At 51.2% G+C, this 24,449-nt stretch overlaps 11 protein-coding genes across 11 annotated transcripts; 4 read left to right on the top strand and 7 right to left on the bottom strand.

The window, feature by feature from the left end:
• Positions 1 to 890: 890 nt before the first annotated feature.
• On the bottom strand, positions 891 to 2,635 carry BU25DRAFT_388617 (argininosuccinate lyase). Its single transcript, XM_033704483.1, has 2 exons — positions 2,534 to 2,635; positions 891 to 2,448 (listed from the first exon to the last, which is right to left on the bottom strand). The coding sequence occupies exons 1-2, from the start codon at positions 2,586 to 2,588 to the stop codon at positions 1,109 to 1,111; spliced, it is 1,395 nt and encodes a 464-aa protein (XP_033563724.1). The 5' UTR covers positions 2,589 to 2,635; the 3' UTR covers positions 891 to 1,108.
• A 160-nt stretch (positions 2,636 to 2,795) lies between these two features.
• BU25DRAFT_408799 (uncharacterized protein) lies at positions 2,796 to 3,212 on the bottom strand. The gene has a single exon (XM_033705905.1). It carries the CDS (start codon positions 3,136 to 3,138, stop codon positions 2,935 to 2,937), a length of 204 nt encoding a protein of 67 aa, XP_033563723.1. The 5' UTR covers positions 3,139 to 3,212; the 3' UTR covers positions 2,796 to 2,934.
• A 271-nt stretch (positions 3,213 to 3,483) lies between these two features.
• BU25DRAFT_438564 (MFS general substrate transporter) lies at positions 3,484 to 5,100 on the top strand (the record flags this gene model as incomplete). The annotated part of the gene is made up of 6 exons (XM_033709069.1): positions 3,484 to 3,643; positions 3,684 to 3,749; positions 3,804 to 3,943; positions 4,002 to 4,238; positions 4,313 to 4,543; positions 4,855 to 5,100. 6 exons carry the CDS (start codon positions 3,484 to 3,486, stop codon positions 5,098 to 5,100), a joined length of 1,080 nt encoding a protein of 359 aa, XP_033563722.1.
• Positions 5,101 to 5,115: 15 nt separating this feature from the next.
• On the bottom strand, positions 5,116 to 6,173 carry BU25DRAFT_388612 (uncharacterized protein). The gene is made up of 2 exons (XM_033704482.1): positions 6,027 to 6,173; positions 5,116 to 5,967 (listed from the first exon to the last, which is right to left on the bottom strand). Exons 1-2 carry the CDS (start codon positions 6,138 to 6,140, stop codon positions 5,221 to 5,223), a joined length of 861 nt encoding a protein of 286 aa, XP_033563721.1. The 5' UTR covers positions 6,141 to 6,173; the 3' UTR covers positions 5,116 to 5,220.
• Positions 6,174 to 6,711: 538 nt separating this feature from the next.
• Positions 6,712 to 10,474, bottom strand: BU25DRAFT_447006 (potassium/sodium eff). The gene is made up of 2 exons (XM_033709520.1): positions 7,861 to 10,474; positions 6,712 to 7,806 (listed from the first exon to the last, which is right to left on the bottom strand). Exons 1-2 carry the CDS (start codon positions 10,150 to 10,152, stop codon positions 6,877 to 6,879), a joined length of 3,222 nt encoding a protein of 1,073 aa, XP_033563720.1. The 5' UTR covers positions 10,153 to 10,474; the 3' UTR covers positions 6,712 to 6,876.
• Positions 10,475 to 12,992: 2,518 nt separating this feature from the next.
• BU25DRAFT_268419 (ISP domain-containing protein) lies at positions 12,993 to 14,564 on the bottom strand. Its single transcript, XM_033701797.1, has 2 exons — positions 14,415 to 14,564; positions 12,993 to 14,360 (listed from the first exon to the last, which is right to left on the bottom strand). The coding sequence occupies exon 2, from the start codon at positions 14,101 to 14,103 to the stop codon at positions 13,042 to 13,044; it is 1,062 nt and encodes a 353-aa protein (XP_033563719.1). The 5' UTR covers positions 14,104 to 14,360; positions 14,415 to 14,564; the 3' UTR covers positions 12,993 to 13,041.
• A 642-nt stretch (positions 14,565 to 15,206) lies between these two features.
• On the top strand, positions 15,207 to 16,552 carry BU25DRAFT_363618 (NAD(P)-binding protein). Its single transcript, XM_033703763.1, has 2 exons — positions 15,207 to 15,544; positions 15,595 to 16,552. The coding sequence occupies exons 1-2, from the start codon at positions 15,443 to 15,445 to the stop codon at positions 16,429 to 16,431; spliced, it is 939 nt and encodes a 312-aa protein (XP_033563718.1). The 5' UTR covers positions 15,207 to 15,442; the 3' UTR covers positions 16,432 to 16,552.
• A 40-nt stretch (positions 16,553 to 16,592) lies between these two features.
• Positions 16,593 to 17,075, bottom strand: BU25DRAFT_456621 (uncharacterized protein; the record flags this gene model as incomplete). The annotated part of the gene is made up of 1 exon (XM_033710049.1): positions 16,593 to 17,075. The coding sequence occupies one exon, from the start codon at positions 17,073 to 17,075 to the stop codon at positions 16,593 to 16,595; it is 483 nt and encodes a 160-aa protein (XP_033563717.1).
• A 1,097-nt stretch (positions 17,076 to 18,172) lies between these two features.
• BU25DRAFT_485456 (NAD(P)-binding protein) lies at positions 18,173 to 19,132 on the top strand (the record flags this gene model as incomplete). Its single annotated transcript, XM_033711231.1, has 3 exons — positions 18,173 to 18,212; positions 18,379 to 18,524; positions 18,599 to 19,132. The coding sequence occupies 3 exons, from the start codon at positions 18,173 to 18,175 to the stop codon at positions 19,130 to 19,132; spliced, it is 720 nt and encodes a 239-aa protein (XP_033563716.1).
• A 1,993-nt stretch (positions 19,133 to 21,125) lies between these two features.
• Positions 21,126 to 21,488, top strand: BU25DRAFT_456620 (uncharacterized protein; the record flags this gene model as incomplete). The annotated part of the gene is made up of 1 exon (XM_033710048.1): positions 21,126 to 21,488. The coding sequence occupies one exon, from the start codon at positions 21,126 to 21,128 to the stop codon at positions 21,486 to 21,488; it is 363 nt and encodes a 120-aa protein (XP_033563715.1).
• Positions 21,489 to 21,567: 79 nt separating this feature from the next.
• Positions 21,568 to 23,463, bottom strand: BU25DRAFT_408795 (uncharacterized protein). The gene is made up of 2 exons (XM_033705904.1): positions 22,197 to 23,463; positions 21,568 to 22,144 (listed from the first exon to the last, which is right to left on the bottom strand). Exons 1-2 carry the CDS (start codon positions 23,185 to 23,187, stop codon positions 21,723 to 21,725), a joined length of 1,413 nt encoding a protein of 470 aa, XP_033563714.1. The 5' UTR covers positions 23,188 to 23,463; the 3' UTR covers positions 21,568 to 21,722.
• Positions 23,464 to 24,449: the final 986 nt, after the last annotated feature.

Raw genomic sequence — 24,449 nt, 5'->3', positions numbered from 1 at the left:
TGCGTTTGAGGAATGACATCGCGCACGCAAAGGACTTGGGGCTATCTACGCCATGTCCGCAATGCAACCGGCCCTTCACTGGGACGGAGAGGTGCGCGACAGATGGATTCCTCGCCCAGTATCTACCGCTTTGGATTTTACCTGAATCTGCGGCTCGAAGTTGGCGGTACATACCGAATGTGATTGTTTTGTATCTGTGAAGCTCGAGCGAGTTATGAAAAGTGTAGCTTCAGTCTGGCTTCAAGGCTAGGAGCACATAACCTGCGTGCAAGCTTATCCTGTCAACTAACAAATCTTTCTCAACGCATGTAACGATCAGCAAACGTTCGGATCAACCACGACGTTTTGTATTTGTCAAGGAGACTGGCAATGCCCCAAGTGCCACTGAACCCAACACAATCACGGCTAGATCTGCGATGACTGTCATCGACACAATGCCTCTGGCGGAGCATCAACGTCCAAGTACTTTTTGATATAATGCAAAGCATCACATCCGCACAATGATCACAGTTTACGACGAATTTACTCACAATGCCAGTGCCAGTCAAGAACCTAGACGATACTCACAAGTCACAGCAACCCCTTCCATCACACTTCGTACCTATCCCCCCACCCCCAAGAGAGCCCAACAGCCTCACTATAGCCCACAACACCAACCTGCCTCAAAACTTCAACACGCCAGGCGAAGAGGGATGGTACTGCCCATCGTGCGCGCACATGAAACACTGCACGGCTGGATCTGCCAGAGCTGTCTCTGGAACTGCTATAAGACTCGGTACATCGATGCCGCGGACACTGCAGCTTACAAGACGCTGGCAACGAACGATTGGAGGGGTAAATAGGTGAGGGCGGTTAAGAAGGCGTTCAGCAGGGAGTAAGGGTATCAATGTCTTCACTGTTAGAGCTGCCGGTCTACCTTTCTAGCAACTGAAGGTGTCTGTGAATCCCGTCGTTTATCCTACGACGACTTCTTCATGACAGCGATCTGGTCCAAACAGCCGCTTTTCTGCGTACCACCTGTTGCATTCTTTAGCCCCACCTCGAATCACCACATGAATTTGCGCTTAGGCGCAGCCGAGGCCGTCAGTGGTGGAAGTTGTCGAGGATCCTACAACAACTTCTTCATGATAGCAATCTGCTCCAGACACGCGCTCTTGCTTGTGCCTCCACTTGCGTTCTTCAGCTCCACAGCACGCTCGTAGTCCAAGCACTCGACGACATCGTCGCCTAACCTCGAGTCAATAGCCTTCAGCTGCTCCAAGCTCAACTTGTCCATGGGGATATCGTTGTCCTCGGCGGCTGCGACCACGCGGCCAGAGATGTGGTGGCCCTCGCGGAAAGGTACGCCTTTCCTGACGAGGTAGTCTGCAAATTCTGTGGCGAGCATTTCGGGTGCGAGCGCGGCATACATCTTCTCCTTGTTGATAGTCAGAGTGGAGATGACGCCAGTAGCGATCTGCAGTGAGTCGCCGACGGTCTTGATGTGGTCGATCAGCGGCTCGACAGACTCTTGCAAGTCCTTGTTGTAGGTTGTGGGCAGGCCCTTGATGGTCACGTAGAGACCGGCCATGTGTCCGAAGGCGCGACCGCTCTTGCCGCGGATCAATTCGAGCGAGTCTGCGTTCTTCTTCTGCGGCATGAGGGAGCTGCCGGTCGAGTATGCGTCTGCAAGGCGCACGAAGCCGAACTCGAGGCTCGAGTAGATGATCAGATCTTCGGCCCATCGAGACATCTTGAGCATGAGACTGGATCCCCACTGCAGGGTCTCGAAGACGAAGTCTCGGTCGCCGACTGCGTTCAACGAATTTGGCAGGAGACCCTCAAAGCCAAGCTCCTTGGCCATGGCATCGCGGTCGATGTTGAAGGGGTTGCCGGCAAGCGCACCGCAGCCCAGAGGGGAGCGATTGACACGCTTGATGACTTCTCGTAGGCGCTCGAGCTCCTGAGAGAATGCGGTAGCATGGCCAAGGATAAAGTGTGACCATCGAATGGGCTGAGCCTTCTGCAGATGTGTGTAGCCGGGCATGATCACGTCAATCTCGGCCTCCGCTCGCTGGACTGAGGTCTGAATCAACTGCTTCAGGTAACCCTCCAGTGTGTGTAGCTGGTCTCGCAGCCATAACCGCATATCGGTCGCGACCTGCTCGTTCCTGCTTCGCCCTGTATGCAGCTTGCCGCCAATGTCCTTGCCGATGATCTCGCTCAGCCTGCGCTCGTTGGCTGTGTGGATGTCCTCGTCGTTAGGCTTGACTTCGAAAGTGTTGTTCGCCCACTCTTCCTTGATCTGGACGAAGCCCTTCTCAATGGCAGCGAACTCGTCGGCGGTCAAGATGCCATTGTTCTTGTTTGCGCGCGCAAATGCAATTGAACCGGCAATGTCCTGTTCGTAGAAGAGACGGTCGTACGGGAGAGATGCGTTGTACTGCTCCATCACAGGGTCAAGGCCCTCTTTATAAAAGTCAGTATGTAGCTCTCAATGGTTCAGATACAGCTCATAAGGCGGATAAATGAGTCAATTGACTGCGGTACTTACGCGTGAAGCGACCTCCCCAAAGCATGTTCTCGGCAACTTTTTTTTCTGAACCCATTGTGCTGTCTGACTGTAGAGTTGGGTGGAAAAAGTGTTGTGTTACTGTTGTGACTGTTCACCCCAGAAAGTTTGGGGAGATAGGTATGATGGGCTCCGATTCGGCGGCAGGGGTGGGGTCCGCGCTAGAAAGTCGCTAGCGGCCGCCTCGCCTTCCCTTCCTTCGTCATTCACCAGCCCCACTGACACTGTTCATAAACCGTCACATCGTTGGCGGCATGCAACATCGCACTTGAGATTCAATGCGTGGTTTGCTATTGCACTCAAACGCCAGAACTAACAATAGGGTATCAACTTGTAGATGTGCCAGCTCTGCACGGCTTGCTTGATCAAAAGCCAGCAAATCTCTATATGTCTAAAGGCAGCTCGGCGATCTTGCTCAGGTCAATTGCCAAGTACTGGTTCTCTTCCTGCCTCAGATACCCTCGCGTTGCGAATGTGGCATACACAAGTCGCTCTTCGTTTATCGTAGTGTTCGAGCCGGCACCATGGTAAACACCTCCCAGCATGAAGAACGTGTCACCAGGTATCATCTCAGCGTGGGCGAACATCTCCGGAGAATCTGTATAGCTTAGTGGAGGAACTGTGAAGTCCCGATGAGGCTAAACTAGTGCAGCTTTGCCGCATTGAGAATCGGGGGTTTTCTGGCACAGCTGAACTGGGTCAGTCAACAACCGAGCTGCATCGATGCTTTGGACTGGGGTGGCTGCCAAACAGAACGCCAGCGGCTGCTACGATATGCACTCGATCAAGGATCGCGGGACTGTCTGCGGTTCTGTTGTATGTTCAGCTGTTCATTATGTGTCTCAGGGAGAATGTAGTCTCTTATATGAGTTGCTCTGAGAGGTCTTCTGTGTACTTGGAATCTTTAAGAATCTGACACGGCTGCTCTCAACATGGCCCTCTCTTCACAACTCGCTGCTTTTCAAAACTCCAAATCCTTAGCTGTCTTCACAATATGTACAGCTTGCCTGACTGATGGTGTTACGTACGGGCTTGTTACACCGGTAGTTCCGTTTCTCCTGAAGGATGAAGGCCTTGTGACAGAGAAGAACAGTAAGCCAACCTATCGTCACTGTTGTAATACGTCTAACAGGTAGTAGTTCAGATCACTACACTCTGTTGATAGCGTCATTCTCTATAGCTGACTTCTTCGGTGCTCGTGAGTCCACCTGCAATTAACATTCCGTTCCATCCTTTCATTGACACCCAACAGTTGATTGTGCCTGGTACGTTGATAGGGCAAGATCATGTCGAGTTCCATGGTATCTCGATATTGTTCTCATCACGGCTGGAAGCTTCCTGTTCGGCTTCTCCAACAACATCGCCATGCTCATCTGCAGCCGCATCTATCCTGTACACCGTTGGACTAGCAGTGCTCGTCGACACAGTCGGTAAAGACCAAGTGGGTTAGTGGATGGGCACCGCAATGAGTTGTAACAACATAGGCATGATCATAAGTCCTATGCTAGACGGCATCGTATATGATAAGTTGGGCAAGCTCGCTGTGTTCGTCATCACGATCAGCCTCGGAGCTTTCGACATCGCTTTACGGCTGTTGATGAACAAGCCACCTAGGAAGCTCACATCCGTGACCATCACCACCGACGCCGTCACACCCGAATCGAGGTCAGAGAAGTCGAAGCCTCAGGTCACCACTCCACCCAACAACGGCAGTGACATAACCAGCACATCCCCTTCCTCCACAAGCTCCCCATCAATCAGCCGCCTCCCTGGCACCCTTACCCTCCCTACCTCCTCGCCGCCCTCTACGGCGTCTTCATAAACGAATGCCTTGTAGCCTCTCTCTGCGCCATTCTCCCCTTCTTCGTGCGTGCCACATTCTCCTGGACTGCGCTCCCCGCCGGCCTGCTATTCCTATACATCGTGATCCCCGCCTTCGCCGACTCTTTCGCAGGATACCTCTTCGACCGCTTTGGCGCGCGCTGGATCGCTGTGAGTGGATTCTGTTGCATGCCAGCATTGTTGTGAACGTGACTTGCATTAGTAAGCATACCGTAAGGTTCCTGTAAATAAGCTGGGCTGGGATGCTAGGGTCAACATACACACAAGACACTATAGAACACACAATAATACTGTTCTACACCTCTCAACATCCTGCACCCAACAGTGCGACAGATTCTGTCTCACTGCGCCGTTGCTTATGCTGCTCCGTCTTGTGGACCATGATTCGCTGCAGCAGAAAATCTTGCTCTGCGCAATTCTTACTTTGTTCGATGTTCTTCCTTGCACCGTTGGGTGCGGAGTGCTCGTTTGTGGCTGAGAAGGTCAGTGCGTTGACGGGGTTGGAATTGTATGCTAGTAGTTCCAGTCTGATGAATTGCTCGCTTGCTGCAACGGGGCTATTGGGGCCGTTGGCTGCGGAGGGGGGGGGGGGGTGGACAACTATCGCTATGGGGTTGTTCTGTATGATGGGCGTTATTCCATGCGTGCTTGCGACTGGAGGTAGGCGAGTCAAAGTGGCTGATGATGGCAATGTCGAGGGCGCTTAGCTTCAATACTTAATACACGTGCGTGCAGATTCGTTTATGGTCTCTATAAGTCCAACAAATGCCGACGTCTACTATAACCACGCTGCAGTCGCTGGAGTGTATGTTGCTCCTATGGTGAGCTCACGTTGATGGGGCGCCCAGCTCTCGTAAAACCTTCGCGGGCCCAATCCTCTTCCACTCTTCCACCTGTTTCTCATCTGGCACCCATACACAACCCATCATTCCGCCAGCATTCGCACTTGCTCCTTCGAAGAACCCTCGCCGGCGAGGTAAAACAATAAGTCTATCGTCCCACAGAACAATGTTGTGAGGGCAGACGTCTTCTGGTCCAACCCCAAGCACATCTCGTGTTCGGTCGAGGAGCACTCTGTATACATCAAATACATCCGATGCCGATGAAGACCGTAACGCCTGATCAAAGTGATGTGTGAAGAACCGGAATGGGACGCTGAGCTTCTCCTCACTTGCGCGTACCATATACTCAAACGCGTACGGCGGCCCCTTGAGACCTTGCAGATGCTTGTGCATCCTACTGCACCCACCGGCTTCGCTGCAATTGTATATCACGTACATGCTAGGAAACAACCTCAAGGTCTCCAGCGCAGCCTCAAAGTCATCAAGCGCCAGTGGGTCGTACTGCCGCTGATACGAGTCCAGGGTCAACATCAGGAGCTGAGGTCGATCGACACAGAACAAGTTCAGCGCTAGATCATGCGTGCCGTTCAGTTGACCCAAGATTAGCCGCTCGTTAGGAAGGTACATGTCGCTGCCTGATCCCCATTTGCGGCTCTTGTCGAACATTGAGCCGAGTTTTGCGTCGACGGTGTGTGGCTTCTTGCTCAGATGCTCGCAGACGCGGAACTCGAGCTATATGCGCTTCCAGTTAGCAACATGCAAGCAGTGTTGGATATGCTTCAGTGACTTACAGGGTAGCCTTCAGCCTCGCACTTGATAGACTTATAAGGGCCGTAAACGAGAACATTTTCTGAGACTAACTGATCAAACAAGGCGGTGATATTCTCCTCATTCAAGCCCGCCATTGTTACCAAGTTTATGGTCGAGCGATAGAAGTGAGGTGGAAGTATGTACAAGCGCTAGTTGCTGATGAGTGGGATGTTTGTTGCTTCGCGAGATGCAGGGGTGTGTGCGCTAGAGTCCGATTCGGTAAAGCTTGAGCGGCAACCTTTCAGCTTTCACCACCGCAAATTTACAGTCCGACATCTGCTCCACTTGGGGAGGGTGCCCAAAGAAGCGTGAATACCTCCGTAGTCCTTTCAGCTCAGAGAACCTCAGCCACTGCACCAAAGGAGGATGTAGCGAAGAAGAGGAAGCTCACACCGACCGGACAACTCGAAGTCATGCTTAAGGATGAGTTGAAGGAGAGGAGGAGGGTGGACGCTCAGAGGGTGGCGAGGGGAGTCAGTGGTAGCGCGTATATGCTTGACACGAGCTTTATCAGCAGCATTATTCGCCCTATATCTCATTCGGCGCTTCACTGATCCTGGTAGTCATAACAAAGGCAACGTGCTCTGGACCGTTTCACACAAACTGAAAAGAGCGCGATTCGGATGTAATTTGCAACTTGGATGGGCTCAGACAGGTTGCATGTGTAAGGAGTGACTAAGGTTTGATTTCCTTAATTAGTTAATGAAGGCAACGCAGAAGTCAATTTCTTATAACGCAAAGCAACACTTTTGTACCCAAACACCCGAGTGAGTTGAATCCTCGAGCCCAGCAACTATGGTCGGTTGAAGACCTTCCCAACAACCTTTGCCTCTAAACCTTCTCTTTCGTTGTGTCATCTGACATGACAGTGTCGCTTGTGTAGTAGCGACCAAACATGCGATCCTCAATTTCCATGTTCTTATAATCAACACCAAGCGACCCACGAGCTTTGCGTCGGAAGTATACACGCTTGCACCACTTCCAACTTTCTACGCCCGCAAAGAATAAACCGGCCTCGACAAATACAACGCCCCACTCCCAGTCGATTGGCGCGTGCTTGAACACCACGGTGTTGATGACTGGGATGTAAATGAGCGGGAATAACGTTACAAAGCCGGTAACAATTGCCCAGAAGAGGAACTGGTTACGCCAAACGTCGATGATCCACTGCGTGAAGTAGCGTTTTGATCCAGGCTGCATGCGGAAGAAGGAGCGCCTCATATCGATCATCTCCCAGGCCAGAAATAGTGCAAACCACGTCAAGCATGCGAATGTTGTTGCTCGCGCGCGGAAGACGAGTTCACACGATTCGTTGTAGCTCTCATTGCAGCCAACGCCAAGATTGCCATCGCCGAATCCGAAAACGACGAGTGTGAAGCTGGACAAGCAGAGCGCAGTGATCCATAGGCCATACACGACCATATCGACCAGGAACTCCAAGGTGAAGATGCCAGTCTTAAGAGATTGCGGTGGACGTTGAAGAATGTCGGGCACAGCGCGCTCGAAGCCAAGACCCATGTCTGGCATACCAGATGTAGCCATGATGATCCATACTACCTGTACAGGGGCAAGAGGAAATACAGACAGACCAGTGCTGTCTTTGAAAGCTAGACCAACAAGAAGGGTGCCGGCCTGTGCGACATTTTCGGCGAGGACGTGGAGGTCAAATTTCTGGATATTGTCGAAAATGCGACGGCCTTCTTCGATAGCGGCGAGGATTGAGGCAAAGTTGTCATCCGTAAGGACGATGTCGGATGCTTCCTAGCATGGAATTAGCAGTTTGCTCAAATGGAGAAAATTGGGCGGGATTCTTACCTTGGCAACGTCAGATCCAGCTTGACCCATAGCGATGCCGACGTCAGCACGCTTGAGGGATGGTGAGTCATTGACACCATCGCCAGTCATGGCACAAAAGCGACCACGCCGATGGAGGGCTTCGATCATGCGAACCTTCGTCGAAGGGGCACAGCGAGCGACTACCAACGGCAAAACTGGGAGCTCATCCACTTGCTCGTCGGTAAGACTGTCAAACTCAGAGGCGGCCATGACCAATGACTTCGCGACATCTTGGGAGATGCGTTGCATACGCTCTACAGAAGGCAGAATGCCAACTTCGATTGCAATAGCCTTCGCCGTCTCAGGATGGTCACCGGTAAGCATGTGCACTTCGATACCTGCCTCGTGGCATTGGCGCACAGCTGGAGCTGACTCGGGTCGTGGAGGATCATATAACCCAATGAGGCCCCGGAAGACAAGGTTACTTTCGACGAGGGCACGTTCAACATCAGCACCCTTTTCGACCTTTCCCTCGAACGGCTTACTAGCCAAGGCCAGCACACGAAGCCCCAGGCTGGCTAACGCGTCCATGTTGCGTAGAATTTCTTCACGGAACTCTTCGGTGATGCTTCCAGACTCGTCAGGATCGGTGGTGACTGATGTACAGCTCTGAATCACTCGTTCGACAGCACCTTTGGTAAATGCATGTGCTTTACCACTCGAGTGTCGCATGATGACCGACATGCGCTTGACATCCGAGTCGAATGGGAGCTCTACAAGGTCTTCCCAAGTAGCGGTGTCCCCTTTGGTCATACGTGAGCGGTCCAGTCCGAACCGAGCTGCGAAGACCTGGATGGCTATTTCGGTAGGATCACCATGAGCTTCCCAGTTGCCATCGTCTTTCTTCTTGACCGCAGCCAAGTTCGCCAATGAAGCGACGTTCAGGAACTCTTCCAGACCTTTTGATGCAGTTGGCTGGAGCTTCTCCAAGCCCACAAGCTCACCGCATGCGTCACCGCCAGCCTTCAAGTTGATTTTACTTGGTGATTCCAGGTGGAAACGGACATCACCGATTGTTGGATCCTGTGGTGCAGTAGAGTTCTCGATGGTGTACGTTCCAACGCCTGGTATCCATGCACCACGAGCTATCATCTTGCCCTGAGTCAGAGTTCCAGTCTTGTCGGAACAGATGTCTGTGACACCTCCCAGCGCTTCCAGGGATTTCAGGTTCCTGACGACGACATTGCGCTTGACCATGCTCTTAGTTCCGGCTGCCATAGTAATCGTGAGAACGACGACCAAGCTCGCTGGAATCATAGACAAGCCTGTCGCGACTGCGTAGATGATAACTTCTTGGGTCGCGTTGAATTCGTTAGCCGCAAGAACGATGATGGCACAAAGAACAGCGATGCCGAATAGGAGCATGGCCAGCTTTGACAATTTCTTCTGCAACGGTGTGCCAACATTGAGACCCAGGAAGCGACCGATGGCATCAGTAGTTGTAAGTGTGTACGCTTCGAGGTAGCGATGTGGCTTTGCATGACCGTTTGGTCCACGCTTCTTGACAGGACGAACTTTGGATTCTGATTCTCGCAGTTGGGAGGCAATGGCACCAATCTCAGTGTAGACACCGGTTGCAAAGACCACACCTTTGGCGCGACCTTTCGTGACATTGGATGAGCTATAGGCGACATTGAGACGATCTCCAGGGCCTGTCTTCTCGGGAAAGGTAGCGTCTTCATTCTTGCGGACAGGCAATGACTCTCCGGTGAGGAGGGCCTCATCCGTCTCGAAATTAACCGCTTCAAAGACCCTGATGTCAGCCGGTAGAGTGTCGCCGGTCTTAATCTCAATGACGTCTCCAGGCACGATCTCGGCAGAAGGTATCGTTGACTGCTGTCCGCCACGAATGACTCGCGCAGTGGGAGAACTCAATGAGCGGAGAGAGTCCATGGTCTTCTCGGCAGACCACTCCTGGAAAAAGCCAACTACAATGTTCAGTAGAATGACAAAGGTGACGACTCCACCTTCAATCCACGATCGGATTCCGAAGCTGACAGCCATAGCGAGAATCAAGACCATTGTCATCGCGTTAGCAACCTGTGCAATTAGAATCTTGACCACAGACACGTCGGCGGTTTCTCCAAGATCGTTTGCGCCATAGTTCTCAAGGCGACGTTTGGCTTCGGCATCGTCAAGTCCGGACCAGGTATCGGTGCTCAGTTCGTCCACAACTTGGGTGAGAGTAAGACTGTGAGGCGGCAACGACAGTGGCTTATTCGATTGTCCACTCGCGTGCCCCTCATCGGGCGATTTGGCTTTGTTGCCCATGATGCTGGTTGTTGTTTGTTCGTTCGATATGTGTTTGTATGTTCGACGCTCGTTCCTATGTGATCCTTCTTCTTGTTCTCGTCCCAGTGTGGACGAATTGAGCAATTTTGTACAACGTAGACTCCATAGAGGACTTCAGCACGGGTTCTGGGACAGACTCCTCCGCTTTTACGCCGTGATTGGCGATTAGTAAAATGACAGTAAGGTTCGTGAAGATATAGAGCGCGAAGCGTGGGGGGTTGGTGAAGTTTTACGGTTTTCGATGCGTTTCGATCTTGCAGGTGCGAAGTTGCGAGGATAGTGGAAGAAATCTACAAGATCGTGAGTATACCATATATGTTTGCCCCAAGAGACATGCCCAAAAGCACGTGGGCGACAGAAGACGGATATTCGGCATCTTGCCAAGCCATATTGCAAACTCTTGCGACTGTTGTCGAATTGGTGAGTGTCAGTGTTCTTGGCCTTCAAGACGGTAGACTCGGCGTCCATCAGGTACTACTAAACCAAAAATCTCATCGTGCAACGGGGGACGTGTGCCTTCAATCGTCCAACGATTTCATGGTGCTCGTATTGTAATGTGTTATCGCTCACACGAAGCCTCGTACTGATCTGTGGCCTTGTTCGTAACCTGGACGCTTCAAAGTGAGGTTGTCCAAGAGAGCGTGCCAAGATGCCAAGTCAGGTTTGCAGATCTCCGAGGGCCGCTGCACCACAGCACACAAAGGCGCGGTCATGTCCGTTTTGAAGAGATGCATTTGATGAGTCCGCTCAACCACTGAGAGCGTCGCAGTGACCACGTAGTGTGGGTTCCAAGCGAGCGTTGCGAAGGCGAAATCGCTGCCTACGTCATAGCAGGCGTGTCGTGCAGAACACTCATCGTGGCGAAGGACGTTTCACAACAGCATGCTGCGAGTCTGCAGTCAGAGGTGCATCGTGCTATTTGATTTGTGCCGTGAGACGCAAAAAATGTGGTGTTGAGTGCTGGAGCGTGTTGTTGTAAATGTTTGTGTGGCGAAACGCGACAGCTCTTGCCTTCGTGAATCTCCGATACACTGTCGGGTAGGCTTTATCACCTTAAACGTGATCACAGATATTTGCATATGAATAGCTGAGTTGATATCGGTAGACTATCAGATACTACGCGGCTTCTCGTTCTGCGTTGTCACGCCCAGTTTCGGTCCCCGGATCTCCCATTCGTCGCTTCCAATCGCTGTTGTGGCATAGAAGACTCCACGTGGATCATACTTCTACATGATGCTTACCAGTCGAGATTATTGTTCACCATAGAAGTCTTCCTTCCACTTTAGCTCATTGATAGCAGCTTCATTAAGATAGGAGCCGCCTCCTTCGCTTGCTGGTGCTGGGTCCCTCCATGGCTGCAGGATCTCCTCATTCAGGGCACGGTTGCCTTCCCCAATCACCTCAGAAGTAGCATTCGCGGTAAAGGTAGGCTATACGGTGATGAAGAAGGATTGAGCGTTGCGCCATGCAGACGAGACGGGCGTATGACCAGTCTCGGCGGGTGCAACGGACTGGTAGAGGATTGGCCATATGTTATTGAGGATAGAAAGGAGATTGTGCTGAGGGCACCACAAGCATTGGCTCGGAAAACTATCTTGCGGTAACAAATGGTTGCTCTTCTTATGTAATCGCATGTTTGTATACTTATTGCTCCTGCAGTCGCCACATGCGTTCCTGAGTACCATCTCGCTTACTAGGTCGGGCTATAGTAAGACTACATAGTCGTAGCTCCGACTGATATTGTAAAAACATGACTCGGTTCGATGTTTGTAGCTTTTGAAGGTCTTGTCTCAAACAGTGGACCACTGCTTTCTGGCGCAACAAGAGGACAAAATATTAGACAACGATGGCACCTGAGGCGGTGCCATCTCATTGTTAGCAGGCGGCGATGTAGATGATTCCATCAGACACAATAGGCTGCAAAGGTGATGGGAATGGGAAGGAGATAAGATGCGGCGCAGACGCGGGTCGTCACTGCACAGAAGCCCGTTCCCGGAGGATTTTAGTTTCGTCCTTTCAACACCCCAAAAGTCCTCCATTCGTTGAAAACCATCCTTCTGCTGCGCATTCCTGATGGACTGCAGAGCCAAGGCGTTACATTGATTGCCCATGGCTCGGTGGGTGGGTGCATCGACTTGACTGCAGATGCCTTGGAAGACCAAAGCACTCGTTATCAGCTTTCTTTCGCTCGGCTTGATCGTTACTGCCATAGCCTCCTATTGACTGTCAGTCTTCGTCAAAGTCTTCAGCATGAACAATCCTTTGCAGAACGAGCCTCCATGCAGCGTACGAACGCCATTGTCGAATATCGAGGCAAGTGTGGCAGCAATAGCAGCATGTGGACCAACTCTTAAGCACGTATTGGGTCTTGTGATACGTGTGCTGAGAAGTAAGGGCCCGGACCGATCAGACACCAGGAGGAACCATACGGTCGAGGCGAATACAAGTTCTGCCAAGAATGCAGGTGGAAGCGTCGTTGAGCTCGCGAATGCTTTGGATTAGCCAATCACTCATGAGAACAACTCGCGCAACATTACAGAAGAATAAAATGGAAGTATCAGGACTGCAGCTTCCACCGTGGCTGGCAAGAGCACCAAACCGTTCTGCGAGAAGCCCAGGTCCTTAGTCTAGCCTATCAGGAGCGAGTCGTGTATCGAACGTTGAGGTCCAGCGCACATTACACAGAAGAATATTATGTCTGACACGAATTAAAGGGTCGCGTTTTACTACTGGCACTTCCAATGGTAGAGAAAAGTGCACGGAAAGCTGACAAACAGTCTAGCACCCTGAAGATAAAAACCATGGTAACGCAACCGCTGATTCGCTGAACACAACGAAACACTCAAGTCCGAGCTATTGCAATAATGTCTACCACGCCAGAATCTCCTTCTGCGGTCCACACGCCAGACCGGCACAAATATCTTCATCCTCATCCGCTTGATCAGCAGAGCCCAAGCTCGCCGGTTTGGAAGGCCAGAGCTCTTTGCCCGCCGCTTTCTCCTGCTTGTAGTGTTCTGTGATAGCATCGCGTACCGTAGGCTGGAAGAAACTTGGTGCGGTATCGGTGGCTTTCTCTCGGCTCAAGGCGCATGCATATGCATCACTAATGGTCTTCCAATCCTGGCCTGAGCAATCCTTGTGGCGGTAGATCTCGTAGTGTTTGGTCGTTTTGTTCGGTGCCTGTGGGAGGACCTTCTGGATCGCGATGTACGTTGCGGATACTGTTGAGGAAGCGTTCGGGAAGTAGTGAGTGTTTACGGTCTTGAAGTTTTTCTTGATCTGCTCGGGGGTCGAGTCGGCAAATCCATTCTTCCAGTTGAATTCCAGATCTTCCTTCTTCAGTTCCGACTCGAATGTGTAGTCATCGAAATTGATCAGTGCGTGCTGGTCCTGGGAATCGACATTGTTGAAGTGCTCTTCGAATGAGATTTTGGGAGTCTCCTTGGCATCCAGGTTGATCCAGATGAAGCCGTTGTTATCAATTTTGGTGTGGCAGCGGAAGAGACTGTTCTCGTCCATGTCTAGGTTCATCTCTTGGTATCCAGGAGCTTTCGCCAGTTTGCCATTGAGTCCATACGACCAACCGTGGTACCTGCAAGCGAGGATCTTGTTGTTGCCAGCGCCCTCCTTTTCGATGACCGGATAAGCGCGATGTCTGCAGACGTTGTGGAAGGAGTTGATGGCGCCTGTCCTGTCCCGGGTGATGATGATGTCGTAGCTCGCAAAGCTATAACGAAGCCAGTCACCTGTCTGAGTAAGACGTGACTTATGTGAGATGAACAGCCACCTCTTCGAGAAGATCGCACGACGCTCGAATTCGTACATCTCTTGGGAATCATACCATGATGCGGGCAGTGCGCTCTGCAAACTCTTATTAATGTCTGTCGCGCCATTGGTAGGAGCGCTGAAGTAGTGTTGGATGCTGCTCATTGTTTCTCCGATCTTGCGTTTGTAGTAGTAGTTTAGGATCCGGGTGTATGCTAAGACTGTAGGTTGGTAGATCAACCCTCGGTAGAGGGCGCTCTATAATGCTTTTATATCTTCTTCATCAATTCCATCGCGAATACCTATCTTTGTGAATGTCATCCGAACTGACCACGCTGACCACGATAGACAGCTGTAGACAGCCCCATGGGGTAGCCGGGAGCGAGCCATAGCGGCGAGATACGCTAATGAGAAGTTCAGCCCTACCGGTCGTTTAAGGCCATGCATCTTCAGCCTCAACTGCTGCAACGACCTACCACGAAAAGCTCTCGTGAAGAGCCGATGTAAAGCATAAAAAGTGCTTAATCCAGGGCCGCTGACAGTATTTGGTACCCTGTTCAATACATTTACATAAGTGTTCCTCCAGCTATGCACCGAGATGTAAGTCAATCTGGCCAATCGCGTAGCTCGCTGGATTAGCCAATCGCGTCGACGCAATATTTCAACCTTTGGTTCAGCCAATCGCGTCATGGCATTCAGCTCTGCATAAGTTGCTAATGAGGCTGGGGCTGTGAAAGCGAGAAACTTAAGCGAGAATTGATAAGGTCTTTCGTCTTTGCTGATCTATCACGAATTGCCCCCGGAGTGCGAGAGAAGGTTGCGGCAAAAGAAACGGTCGGAGAGTGTTGTTACGGCTGCAGGGTTGGGCGTGTTGTGTGGAAGTGGCTCTCTGGTGATATAGGGCAGGAGCATTTGGGTTGTTTACCGTTCTGATTGGGACTAGGGTCAATAGCTTGTATGGGCGGCCTCTGACCCAGGTTTCTCCAACGGACACAAGGAAACACAATCAATCGAGATCATACTCCAATAGGGCGATGTGTCCGGGGCGTGGTAAGGAAGCGACAAGTACGGAAGCACCAATACATCAACGAAACTACGACAACCTCTCAAGCGATTCACTTTCTCCAATTTCAGATCACAACAAAGAAGCGAGTCATTCGCGACAAAGGGCCGATAATGTGGCACGGGTGGTCCCGGCACGGTGGCGTTGGAGGCGTCTGCGGACGGGCCCGCCGTCCCATCCTCAACGTCTCACATCTGCCATAATGAAGCTATGCGACGGTAACTTTACGAAATCGAAGATCTATTGATAAGCAGCGATGATGGGGCGTTACTCTGCGAACTGATCAGCCAAGTTGCAACTGCCGAGTGGACCCTGAACGCGATGACCTCATGAGAATTAATAATACAGACCGCAAATCACATGCCTAGTGTAATACACAGTATACAACAACGCGTGCTCTCATCTCTCTTGACACACAAGCAATGCTTTTGAACTGACAACATGACGATTGCTCTTACAAGCGCAACAGGAAAGCTCGGCGGCGCCGTGCTGAACGCCATCCTCGAGAATAAGCTCATCGACCCCAGAGAGCTGGTTGTCTGCGTACGTTCATACCTCGTCTTCCTCACCATACGCGCACTCACTTCCCCTAGACATCCTCAGACCCAAGTGACTCGCATTTTGACGGTCTCCGCTCCCAATCCATCACCCTCCGCCATGCCAACTTCGATGATCCCTCCTCGCTCACACGCGCCTACGCGGGCTGCTCCAAGTTGTTCCTCGTCTCCACCCCTCGCACTGAAATGGACTACAACGACGCACCCCTCTGGCAAGGCCGCGAGAAACACCACCGTGCCGCCATCGACGCCGCCCTTGAAGCAGGCGTGCAGCACATCTACTACACATCGCTCGGTTTCGCGAACCCGAGCAAAGCGGGCGTTATGCGCGCGCACATACGGACAGAGGCGTATTTGCACGACCTGGAGAAGGAAGGGAAAGTGCGGATTACGATTATTAGGGAGGGGCTGTATAATGAGAGCTGGCCGCTGTATTTCGGATACTACTTCGGTCTCAAGGACGAGACGAGGAGGGAGGTTGTAGTTGCGGGTGATGGCCCAGTCAGCTGGACTAGTATCCCTGATATGGCGTTCGGGACGGCGAAGGTGCTTGCTGCGCCGAGCGAGGCGTGGAGCGGAAAGACGTTTTATTTGAGTCAGAAGAAGACGTGGACGTTGCATGATATTGCACGTATTGTTAGTAAGGTGAGGGGAGAGGAGATAGGGCTTAAGGTAGTGGGGAGGAAGGAGTATGAGGAGTTCTATGCGCAGAAGGGGACGGAGAGGGCGAGTGTCGAGTGGTGGAGTAGCTCGTATGATGCGCTGGAAGACGGGGAATGCGCTATTGACGACTCGACAGTTGAGGATTTACTGAAGGAGGCGGGGAAGAGGCCGAAACCGCTGGAAGAGACGATCGAGGAGATGCTGAAGTAGGTCACATCATGGAGTTGTTTGCAAATATTTTATCTGGGTTGCTTTCAATTTTTGGAACTTAATCATTAGAAATTACCCCCATAAGAAACTACCCCCATAAGAAATTACCCCATAAGAAAGTATACCGTAAGAAAGTACACCATAAGAAGGTACACGAAAACCTAGCACGCTTTCCAGCTCAAAAAGGGACTTGAGTACGGCTCTTTCCCCAACCGCTTGACCCTCACCTCATCCATCTCCTTCAGCAACTCAGCTCTCGTCGCCGACCTGGAAATCTTCTGGTCCTTTTTCTTATCTTTTTTCTTGCCCTCATTCGGACCTTCAACTCTCATCTCTTGCACCTCCGCAGTATTGTCTTCTTGAGTGAGCGAGGAGGTACTCAGCGTGTCGACGGGTGACGAGGGAGCGGAGTTTGAACTCGCAGTGTGTGAATTCGCATCGGCAGACTCTCCATCATCCGACGTTGAAGAGGATGCTTCGGATGTGGAGGCAGCCTCCGCATCATCGCCTTCCGGTGGCACGACCCAGATGATGGTATGCGTTGACGGACGTGGACGGCCAGGTATCACGGCGACGGCTTTGGGCTCGTCGTTTCTTTGGCGGGGTTTGGGTGCAGTGGTGAAGGAGTTTCGTAGGGTAGCCATTTTGAGTCGTGTGTGGTGAAGGAGCTTTCGGTGATGGATGCGTTCAGACCTCTGCCGAAGAATGTGATGGATGATTATGATGCTTCTTGCCGAGGCGTGGAGGTATTCAGAATCTTGAAGATGCAAATTGTGTGGGATTGTGTGATGTTCGAAAAGGAGGACAAGAGGTGAAAATATGTACCGACTTCATAGGGTGTGAACTATGGTTCAGTTTTCTACACTCTGGCGCTGTGTAGTCTCAACATGTAAAGTTGGGAGCGGTTCAATACTCCTCGCTACCACGAACTCTCGATAAGGCAGTGCAGCATCACAACACTAACTACTTTTTTTTCATGCAAACTTGCACTTGCACACAGCAATATTTTTCATCAAACTTCGAATTATTGGTCTACCACATCCTACGCTACTTGCAGCTTGCTCAACTCATGCTGGAGGCATTCAAGATATTCTACGAAGGCTGAAAATCAAAAGACACCCGTAACATGCTACGTCCCACTCAATGCGTGTTTCGCCTCCGAATGCCATTTCCAACTCCATCCCCTGCCTTTGACCTGGCTAGTCGATTGCTCAAACTGTGATCGCTGCAGAAGTTGGTGCAGATATTCTTCGACCTCAGCAGTAACCTTCAGTGACTGTTCCTTGTAGTGTTTGAAATCGGCGTCATCAAATCGATACGATTTTGTAGTATTTGATGATGCAGCCTGCTGATTTCTCCCAAAGATGGCATACTGCGCTGAGTTTCTATCTAGCTAGGAGAAGACGACCATATACCTGACCTGTAACACACTAGACGAGGGTAGTTTGCTACGGGTATAGTTAGACCTTATACGGATCAATTGATAGCTTTACCACTCTGCTGGGCGATCCACTTGTCAGTAGCCACCTCCTCGTCCTGGCCAAGAGGTCTGAAGTCAGCGCAAATGTGAAGAGCGCCTTCCACAAAGAACTGATTGCAAATCCCCCTGCCAATGCCCTGAGACGAGCCGGTGACTATCGCAACGCGATATTGCGGACGTTTGCCAGACATGATGGAGTTGTAGTGCCAAACCAAGTCGAAAAAAGCGGGGAGAGCATCCAATAGCAATGATCGTTGCAGCATGGCGCAGCTAACATGTGTCTTGGAATCTAAGTTCGACGGTGGAATACTTAGAAGGGAGCTGGAACTTTGACTAAGCTCTTCAACGCAATATCCCCGAAGCAACATGTCACGCCCATTTGAGAACAAATTAGCCATCATCACCGGAGCCTCGAGAGGGGCGAGCTTCTACATACCGTTGAAATGGCTGAACCTGACTGTCACCAGGTCTTGGTGCGGCCCTGGCCCATCATTTAGCTGCTAAAGGTGCTAATGTAGTGATCAATTACACCTCGGACGCAGCCACTGCTGCAGCAACAGATCTTTCACAGGAGCTTGAAGCGCAACACTTGGTCAGGACTTTGGTGGCGCAGGTTGACATTACAACTGCCAACGATCCAGAGCGACTAATCCAGCTTGCTCAATCAGCCTTCACAAAAATGGCAAGTTCCAGATCGATATCCTAATCAGCAATGCGGGTGTCATTAACCCAGCACCCATGGGCTCTGTCACATTGCTGGACTTTATCGCAACTTTTGACCTCAACACCGCGCGCCGCTTTTCGTGCCACAGGCAGCGATTCCGTGCCTTTCCAAATGATCGATCGGGTTGTTTCGTCAACGTGTCGAGCATAAAAACATCGATGGGCTTCTGGTGGCTGTCCAGCTATGCCAGTACGAAGGGTGCGCTGGAGGCCATGACCAGGGTATGGCCCTGCGAGCTCGGCGAGCGTTGTGCTGTCAACAGCACCAACCCGGGAACGATGGCCACGAGCATGTATATAAATTTGCTGAATGAGATGCTTGAGAAGGTGTGGTTGTTGAACGACATGGCGCCACTTGCCGCAACCAGGGAAAGTGTCGATTCTGAGCAGACTATCGCAGCTGCAAAGCCCATGGGTGGTAGACCTGCATATCTGGAGGAAGTCGCTGGCATTGTTGGTTTGCTTTGCATGCCTGAGGCCGGGTGGATCACAGGCTAGATCATTGGTAGTAACGGCGGTGGTGTGATGACAAAGGGATAAACGTGCTGTGTGTAGCCACCTTGTATACACAGATTGCAAGATATAGACTGTTCAAGATAATTCCGAGCCCGTTGCGTAACACTACTAATGTTATTGTGATGCGGTTACGGGAGAGGATTCGTCACTCTGGACGCGTTTTCGATGACATCACCGACGCGCCCCTTGCCTTCACCCGCGTTGAACCTACCACCACCGAAACCCCATCATCTTATTTCAAGGACAAACAAGGTCTCAACAATCCTAAGTAGTCTCGGTCTTGCAAAAAAAGACCTCAACTGGACGTGTTCTCTCACAGTCCGCTCGCTACATAGAAGTGAGGAATCAGAACGCACAAGACCTACGATACTGCACCCTCTACAAGAATCAGGCGAGGAATGACGAGAGCTCAAAGAAGTCGTATAATAGCGAAAGCAGTGATAGCTCATATGCAGAAGCACGAAAACCTGTTCGTCCCCACTTTTAGATGTTTTTTTTATCTTTTTTTAACCTGCTGTACGGATCCAAAGATCCATTTAAGGTCGTCCAGACTCAATACTGCCGCTGTCTGGAGCATTGAGGAAGCACACACGTATGTTAAAATTACTTTCTGAGTTTCAAAATCGCAGATACTGACTTTTTTAGCTTTGCATTATTGTCAATATTCAGGAGGCGGTCATGGTATTCTTGATCTTTGACAGGTCCTGGAATCGTGAATCCCGGCCACCCATCTTGCTGGATTGTAAGCATCTCTGGGAGTGATTATATCGCGGCCCCGCAGCGATACAAAAAGGCAGACCCTCCCTGGCCCCTGGGATTCTGAAGGTTATATAAACCACGAAAGGTTATCACTCTAACATAGATGACGACGTTTCTTGTACGTTTCCGCACCGGGCTGCCGCATAAGTGTTGTCCACCGGCCTCTTTTGGATAAGTTCTGCGCCTCCACAAATCATATCTTTTGGTCAAGATACCCACTGAATGGGACGACAAACTGTGCGTTAAGCCCTCCAATTAGGAACATTCGACAAAAACTGTCACGGTTTAGACTACGTGAGGAGAAGCCGACTATATACTGGCCCTAGAAGTCGCTATTCCAGGACAGTATATACCAGGGTAATAGGGTCTCAACCGAGACCACAACATATTTAAACACACAGAATAGTGAAATACAACCTCAGTTCAATCCTGCCATTCTGCCCACATGCGTACGGATCACTCACGATCCCCGACAAAAAGAGTATAGTACCGACTTTCTCGCAATCTAACAGGAAAAGTCAAGAAACCCGATCATGGATTCCCAGACTGTCTGCGTACGGGTAATGTGCTAGGAAGTGCTCATCAGTGTAATTCTGCTCCACCCGTCAGTTTCAATAGTCCCGGTACCCTTAATGCAATTCTTAGGATGACACGATCTCTACCGTGGTACTTGACTCTACCAACGCTATCCGCTCAGACGTGCTCACACGCCTACTTACATCGGCTAACCCGAGCTCAAGTAGGAACATCTCTTGAGAGAAGGGAGCCCTGGAAATATTCAAAACCACAATGGATTCTCTACCCATCCTTATTTAACTGCCCCTACGCACACAACCCCTTCCCCAACAACTTCTCCGGACCTCTTAATCGACGCATATCTCACTACCGTCTGAACCTATCTTTGGCAATGCTTTTGAGCAAGTTACGACGGATATGAGTGGTCACAGACGCGCTGATTGGCAGACCTTTGGCCTTGAACCACAGAACACTACACCACAACAATATTCCAACCCACGGTCAAGCAATACACAAGATCTGTCTCCTGAATTATTGTTGTCTACAAATGTAGATCTCTCTTCGATTTTCCCTCTCACAAACTTCACAGTCCTCAATATCGCAATTCACATTTCAAGGCCCTGCACCGCACGACACATGTTCCAAAAAATCCCAAACCACCCACCCAATCAAGCAGCAGCGACTACCTCCAGCATCCACCATGGCACCAGGAGGCTTCGCCAGCATCGCCCTCGCGCGCCAACTCTCCGCTGAACGCATCGACCGCACGACAAAGAATAGCTGGAAAATAGTCAAGCAAGTGCGCTTCGAGATTCCAGCTGATACTGCACCAACTACCTCCCAGCTCCCGTCAGAGTTTGCAGCATCGCCGCGGCAGATGTACAGTCCAACGTCTGCACCGGTGTCAGCCCAAAGGGCACTGAATGCCTCCGGGGTTGCACTAGCCACTGCGACGAAAAGGAAGAGAACGCCTACTGAGCAGTTTGAGAGGATGCTGGGTGAAGAGTTAGAGAAGAAGAGGAGGGTGGAGACAGATATGGTAGCGAAGGCTGTGTGGTGGTAGGGTGTTCTCAATTACAGGTTTAGACCCCCAGGCTGGAGCTGTTCACAAGACTCTGACGGGCGAGGATGGAAAAAATCCTGTTTACGACATTGGTGGTTCATGTGGGTCAAACTAATATTGTGTTTCGGGGTTCGAGTGTCCAACTACCAATCAACATGTGACAGATTGACATTACCGCAACCCACCTATACTGGCTTCCATTCTCGCCAGGCATATATAGAGCCAAACAGCTGCCTAGATCCCAACGACACTCTGGTCTAGAACCACCCTCCTCGGCCCCCTCCCATCCTCCCTCAAAACCAAAGCCGGCGCAACAACCACCGCACCTCTACCCGGAACCTCCCACTCAAAGCCCCACTCACCCATCTGACCATACAACCAGATCCTGCATTCCAGTGCCTCGCCAATGATTCCCGCCAAATCACTTTCCCGCTCTTGGTCGCCAAAGGTGGGGTTCGCCCAAGGGAAGAAAGTCAGGGAGAAGTGCTCTGCTGCTTCACGAATGGTGGAGGACATTTTGCGCGTCAACGAGAAGGCGGAGAGATTGGAAAGGCGGGACTGCGATCGGTTTTGTGGTGTAAGTGCGTTTGCGCGGGTATAAAGGTAGACTGTAAGGCGGCGGTGGAGGGCTTGAGCAGTAGATAGTCGGCTGGAATCTGTACCTGCGTAAGTACTTCTAATTGTCACGTGCTGAGACTAGCAACATACCTGGACTTGGGAGATTTTGGTCCTGGCCCAGGACACTTGCAAGCTCGTCTGGCCAGAGGGCCTGCTCCGTACCCTCACTCTTCGATTCCGTGGTGCTGAGCACGAATGCTAAGAGGGCGTGCTTGAGCGCGACTGTTGGACTTGAGCAGTTTTGCAGCAGCTCAAGCATATCTACATCCTTCCCAAATGATGCCAGATCAGAGTCCATGCTAGGCGTAATGCTGGCGTGTACGTCACGATAGTACGTGTCGATGTGTCGATGTATCTGCCCGAACAGCGCCAACACGCGGTTCTGGACATCATGCTCGCTTGCATCAGGCGGCAGGATACCAGCTAGAGCATCGCTCACTCCTTGCGGAGAGACAGCAGCAGGAGTACGTGCTGGGACCGGGACAGGTGTGCGCATCTGGGTCTGCGAAACCTGAACATACGGGCTCCCTGTTGCAGCGCTCTTCTGCACCATGACTAGCTCTGGCGAGGAATCGGCGTAGATGGGGTAACCCGAAGGGCAAGTCTTCTGGACAAACTTCCTGTCCCGCCTCTTGAACAGGAGCCAAGCGACGACAAAGGCGATAACCGCGCCAACGATACAGGTTCCGATTGCGATACCGGCAACTGCGCCTTTGCTCACACCATCGTTGTTGCTGCTCTTACTTGTCGCCTGTGCGCCCTTCGGTACTTCAGTGGTTACCGACGGAGAGATTGTTGTAGTCGATGCTGCAGTTGCAGTTGTTGTAGGAAAGATCGTAGAGACTCTTGTGTAGAAAGAACCGTCGTCATTGGTGATGATAGTCGTGAAGACTTCAGCGTTGCTGGCTGTTGGTTGAAGAAACACTTCCGTTTCCCCAGCTATCTCCGTGGTTCCAGTCGGCGAACCATTTGTTGTCGCTGGCACGGTTTGTGTAGCTTCGTGCGTACCTCCGCAACCAGGCGCCTGTGGGCTGACTATGCACTCGGGGCTCTGAGGGCTTCTGCGAAACCAACTCGCCATCTTCACTTAAAAAGTACAACAGCACGTGACAGCAACGCAAAGCAAAAGAAGAAAAAGGAAAAGAGAGTCTGAGAGAAGCCATGCCCACCTTATGTTTACCCGAGTCAGATCTCACGCTCGCACACGCTCAGCCACAACACGCAGTGTAAGCCTTACCGCAGCCATACCATGCCCACATCTGCAAGTTCGCATGATGCGACCTATCACAGCAAGTTCAGCTTACCCTCGTACAACATTACGCGTCTAAGCTCGGGTCGCCTTGTTGTTAAGGTGCTTATGTGGTGGATGAAGGATGGAGCTGCGGTCGTGTTTGATGTAGATTAAGCTAGACTAGCGTGGATGGGGTTAGTGCTGCGGGGATAATCTTTCACAGCCTCGTCACGACATCTATTTATGTCTCACGACATGTTCATATCAACATAGCAATGCTCAAATCGCAAAGTGTGTCGTGAATTGGGAAGCGCTTTGGTAGTTGGTAAAATTCGTCAAAGGCTGTCGTAGTAGGTAGCACCAACACCGTACGCCTCCTTAACTGTGGGTACCATACATCGCGCAGATCCAACTATCCTGAGTCTGGGCAACGTTCCTCGCTCAAGGCAGGCCAAGGGCGTAGACAGGTCACGGGTGTCGAGAAGTGCATTGAGATCCTGGAGGCAATGCGGAGATTTCCCTCCTTCGAGCAGAGTGGTTTAATTACAACTCCCAACACACGCGTCAAAAGCAAAGTACACGCATATAGCGAGCTTGAGCAACTTCACTCTAACGAGCCTCTGGTGGTTGAACCGACTTGCCTTTGATGAAGGCGCAAGTCGGACAACTTTACACCATTCGAGTTCTGGGTAGCTGCATGTTGGAAATGGGTTGTGCTTGGTCTCGCCTTTGAACCGTATGACCACATACGTCCAGAAACCGCAGCACCACCACAGAGCGCGTAACATCTTGAAAACACATCCAAATATGAAATCATATCCAAAACTTGATATGTAGGCTCCCTTTTTTAACTGCACAGTCTACTCATACGATAGACGTACCTCCAAAGCCTAGTCGACCAGAGCGATCAGCAAGTGAATTGCTGTCTGCACCGAAGGACGTTGTTCATACTCATGATCAACACATGTCTTTCGGCCAAATCCCAGCCTACGACACAATCCATGACCAGCGGAGTTTTTGCATCTATTCAAGTCAACACCAAAAAACACAACACAAAAAAACAATCTCCACCACTTCGTGGGCGAGACATCGGCAACACGCTCCTCGACTTC

The sequence above is a fragment of the Macroventuria anomochaeta genome (assembly GCF_010093625.1).
Source record: "Macroventuria anomochaeta strain CBS 525.71 unplaced genomic scaffold BU25scaffold_9, whole genome shotgun sequence".
NCBI lineage: Eukaryota > Fungi > Ascomycota > Dothideomycetes > Pleosporales > Didymellaceae > Macroventuria > Macroventuria anomochaeta.
Note: the sequence above shows the minus strand (reverse complement) of the source record. Positions and strands in the feature narration are given on the sequence as shown.

Coding starts and splice junctions, on each gene's coding strand:
- BU25DRAFT_388617 (XM_033704483.1), bottom strand. CDS start 2,588: ATGGGTTCAGAAAAAAAAGTTGCCGAGAACATGCTTTGGGGAGGTCGC. Junction 2,449..2,533: donor TTGGGGAGGTCGCTTCACGC/GTAAGTACCGCA, acceptor ACTTTTATAAAG/AGGGCCTTGACCCTGTGATG.
- BU25DRAFT_408799 (XM_033705905.1), bottom strand. CDS start 3,138: ATGTTCGCCCACGCTGAGATGATACCTGGTGACACGTTCTTCATGCTG.
- BU25DRAFT_388612 (XM_033704482.1), bottom strand. CDS start 6,140: ATGGCGGGCTTGAATGAGGAGAATATCACCGCCTTGTTTGATCAGTTA. Junction 5,968..6,026: donor GCGAGGCTGAAGGCTACCCT/GTAAGTCACTGA, acceptor AAGCGCATATAG/CTCGAGTTCCGCGTCTGCGA.
- BU25DRAFT_447006 (XM_033709520.1), bottom strand. CDS start 10,152: ATGGGCAACAAAGCCAAATCGCCCGATGAGGGGCACGCGAGTGGACAA. Junction 7,807..7,860: donor CTGGATCTGACGTTGCCAAG/GTAAGAATCCCG, acceptor ATTCCATGCTAG/GAAGCATCCGACATCGTCCT.
- BU25DRAFT_268419 (XM_033701797.1), bottom strand. CDS start 14,103: ATGAGCAGCATCCAACACTACTTCAGCGCTCCTACCAATGGCGCGACA.
- BU25DRAFT_363618 (XM_033703763.1), top strand. CDS start 15,443: ATGACGATTGCTCTTACAAGCGCAACAGGAAAGCTCGGCGGCGCCGTG. Junction 15,545..15,594: donor CCAGAGAGCTGGTTGTCTGC/GTACGTTCATAC, acceptor CACTTCCCCTAG/ACATCCTCAGACCCAAGTGA.
- BU25DRAFT_408795 (XM_033705904.1), bottom strand. CDS start 23,187: ATGGCGAGTTGGTTTCGCAGAAGCCCTCAGAGCCCCGAGTGCATAGTC. Junction 22,145..22,196: donor CCAAAATCTCCCAAGTCCAG/GTATGTTGCTAG, acceptor ACGCAGGTACAG/ATTCCAGCCGACTATCTACT.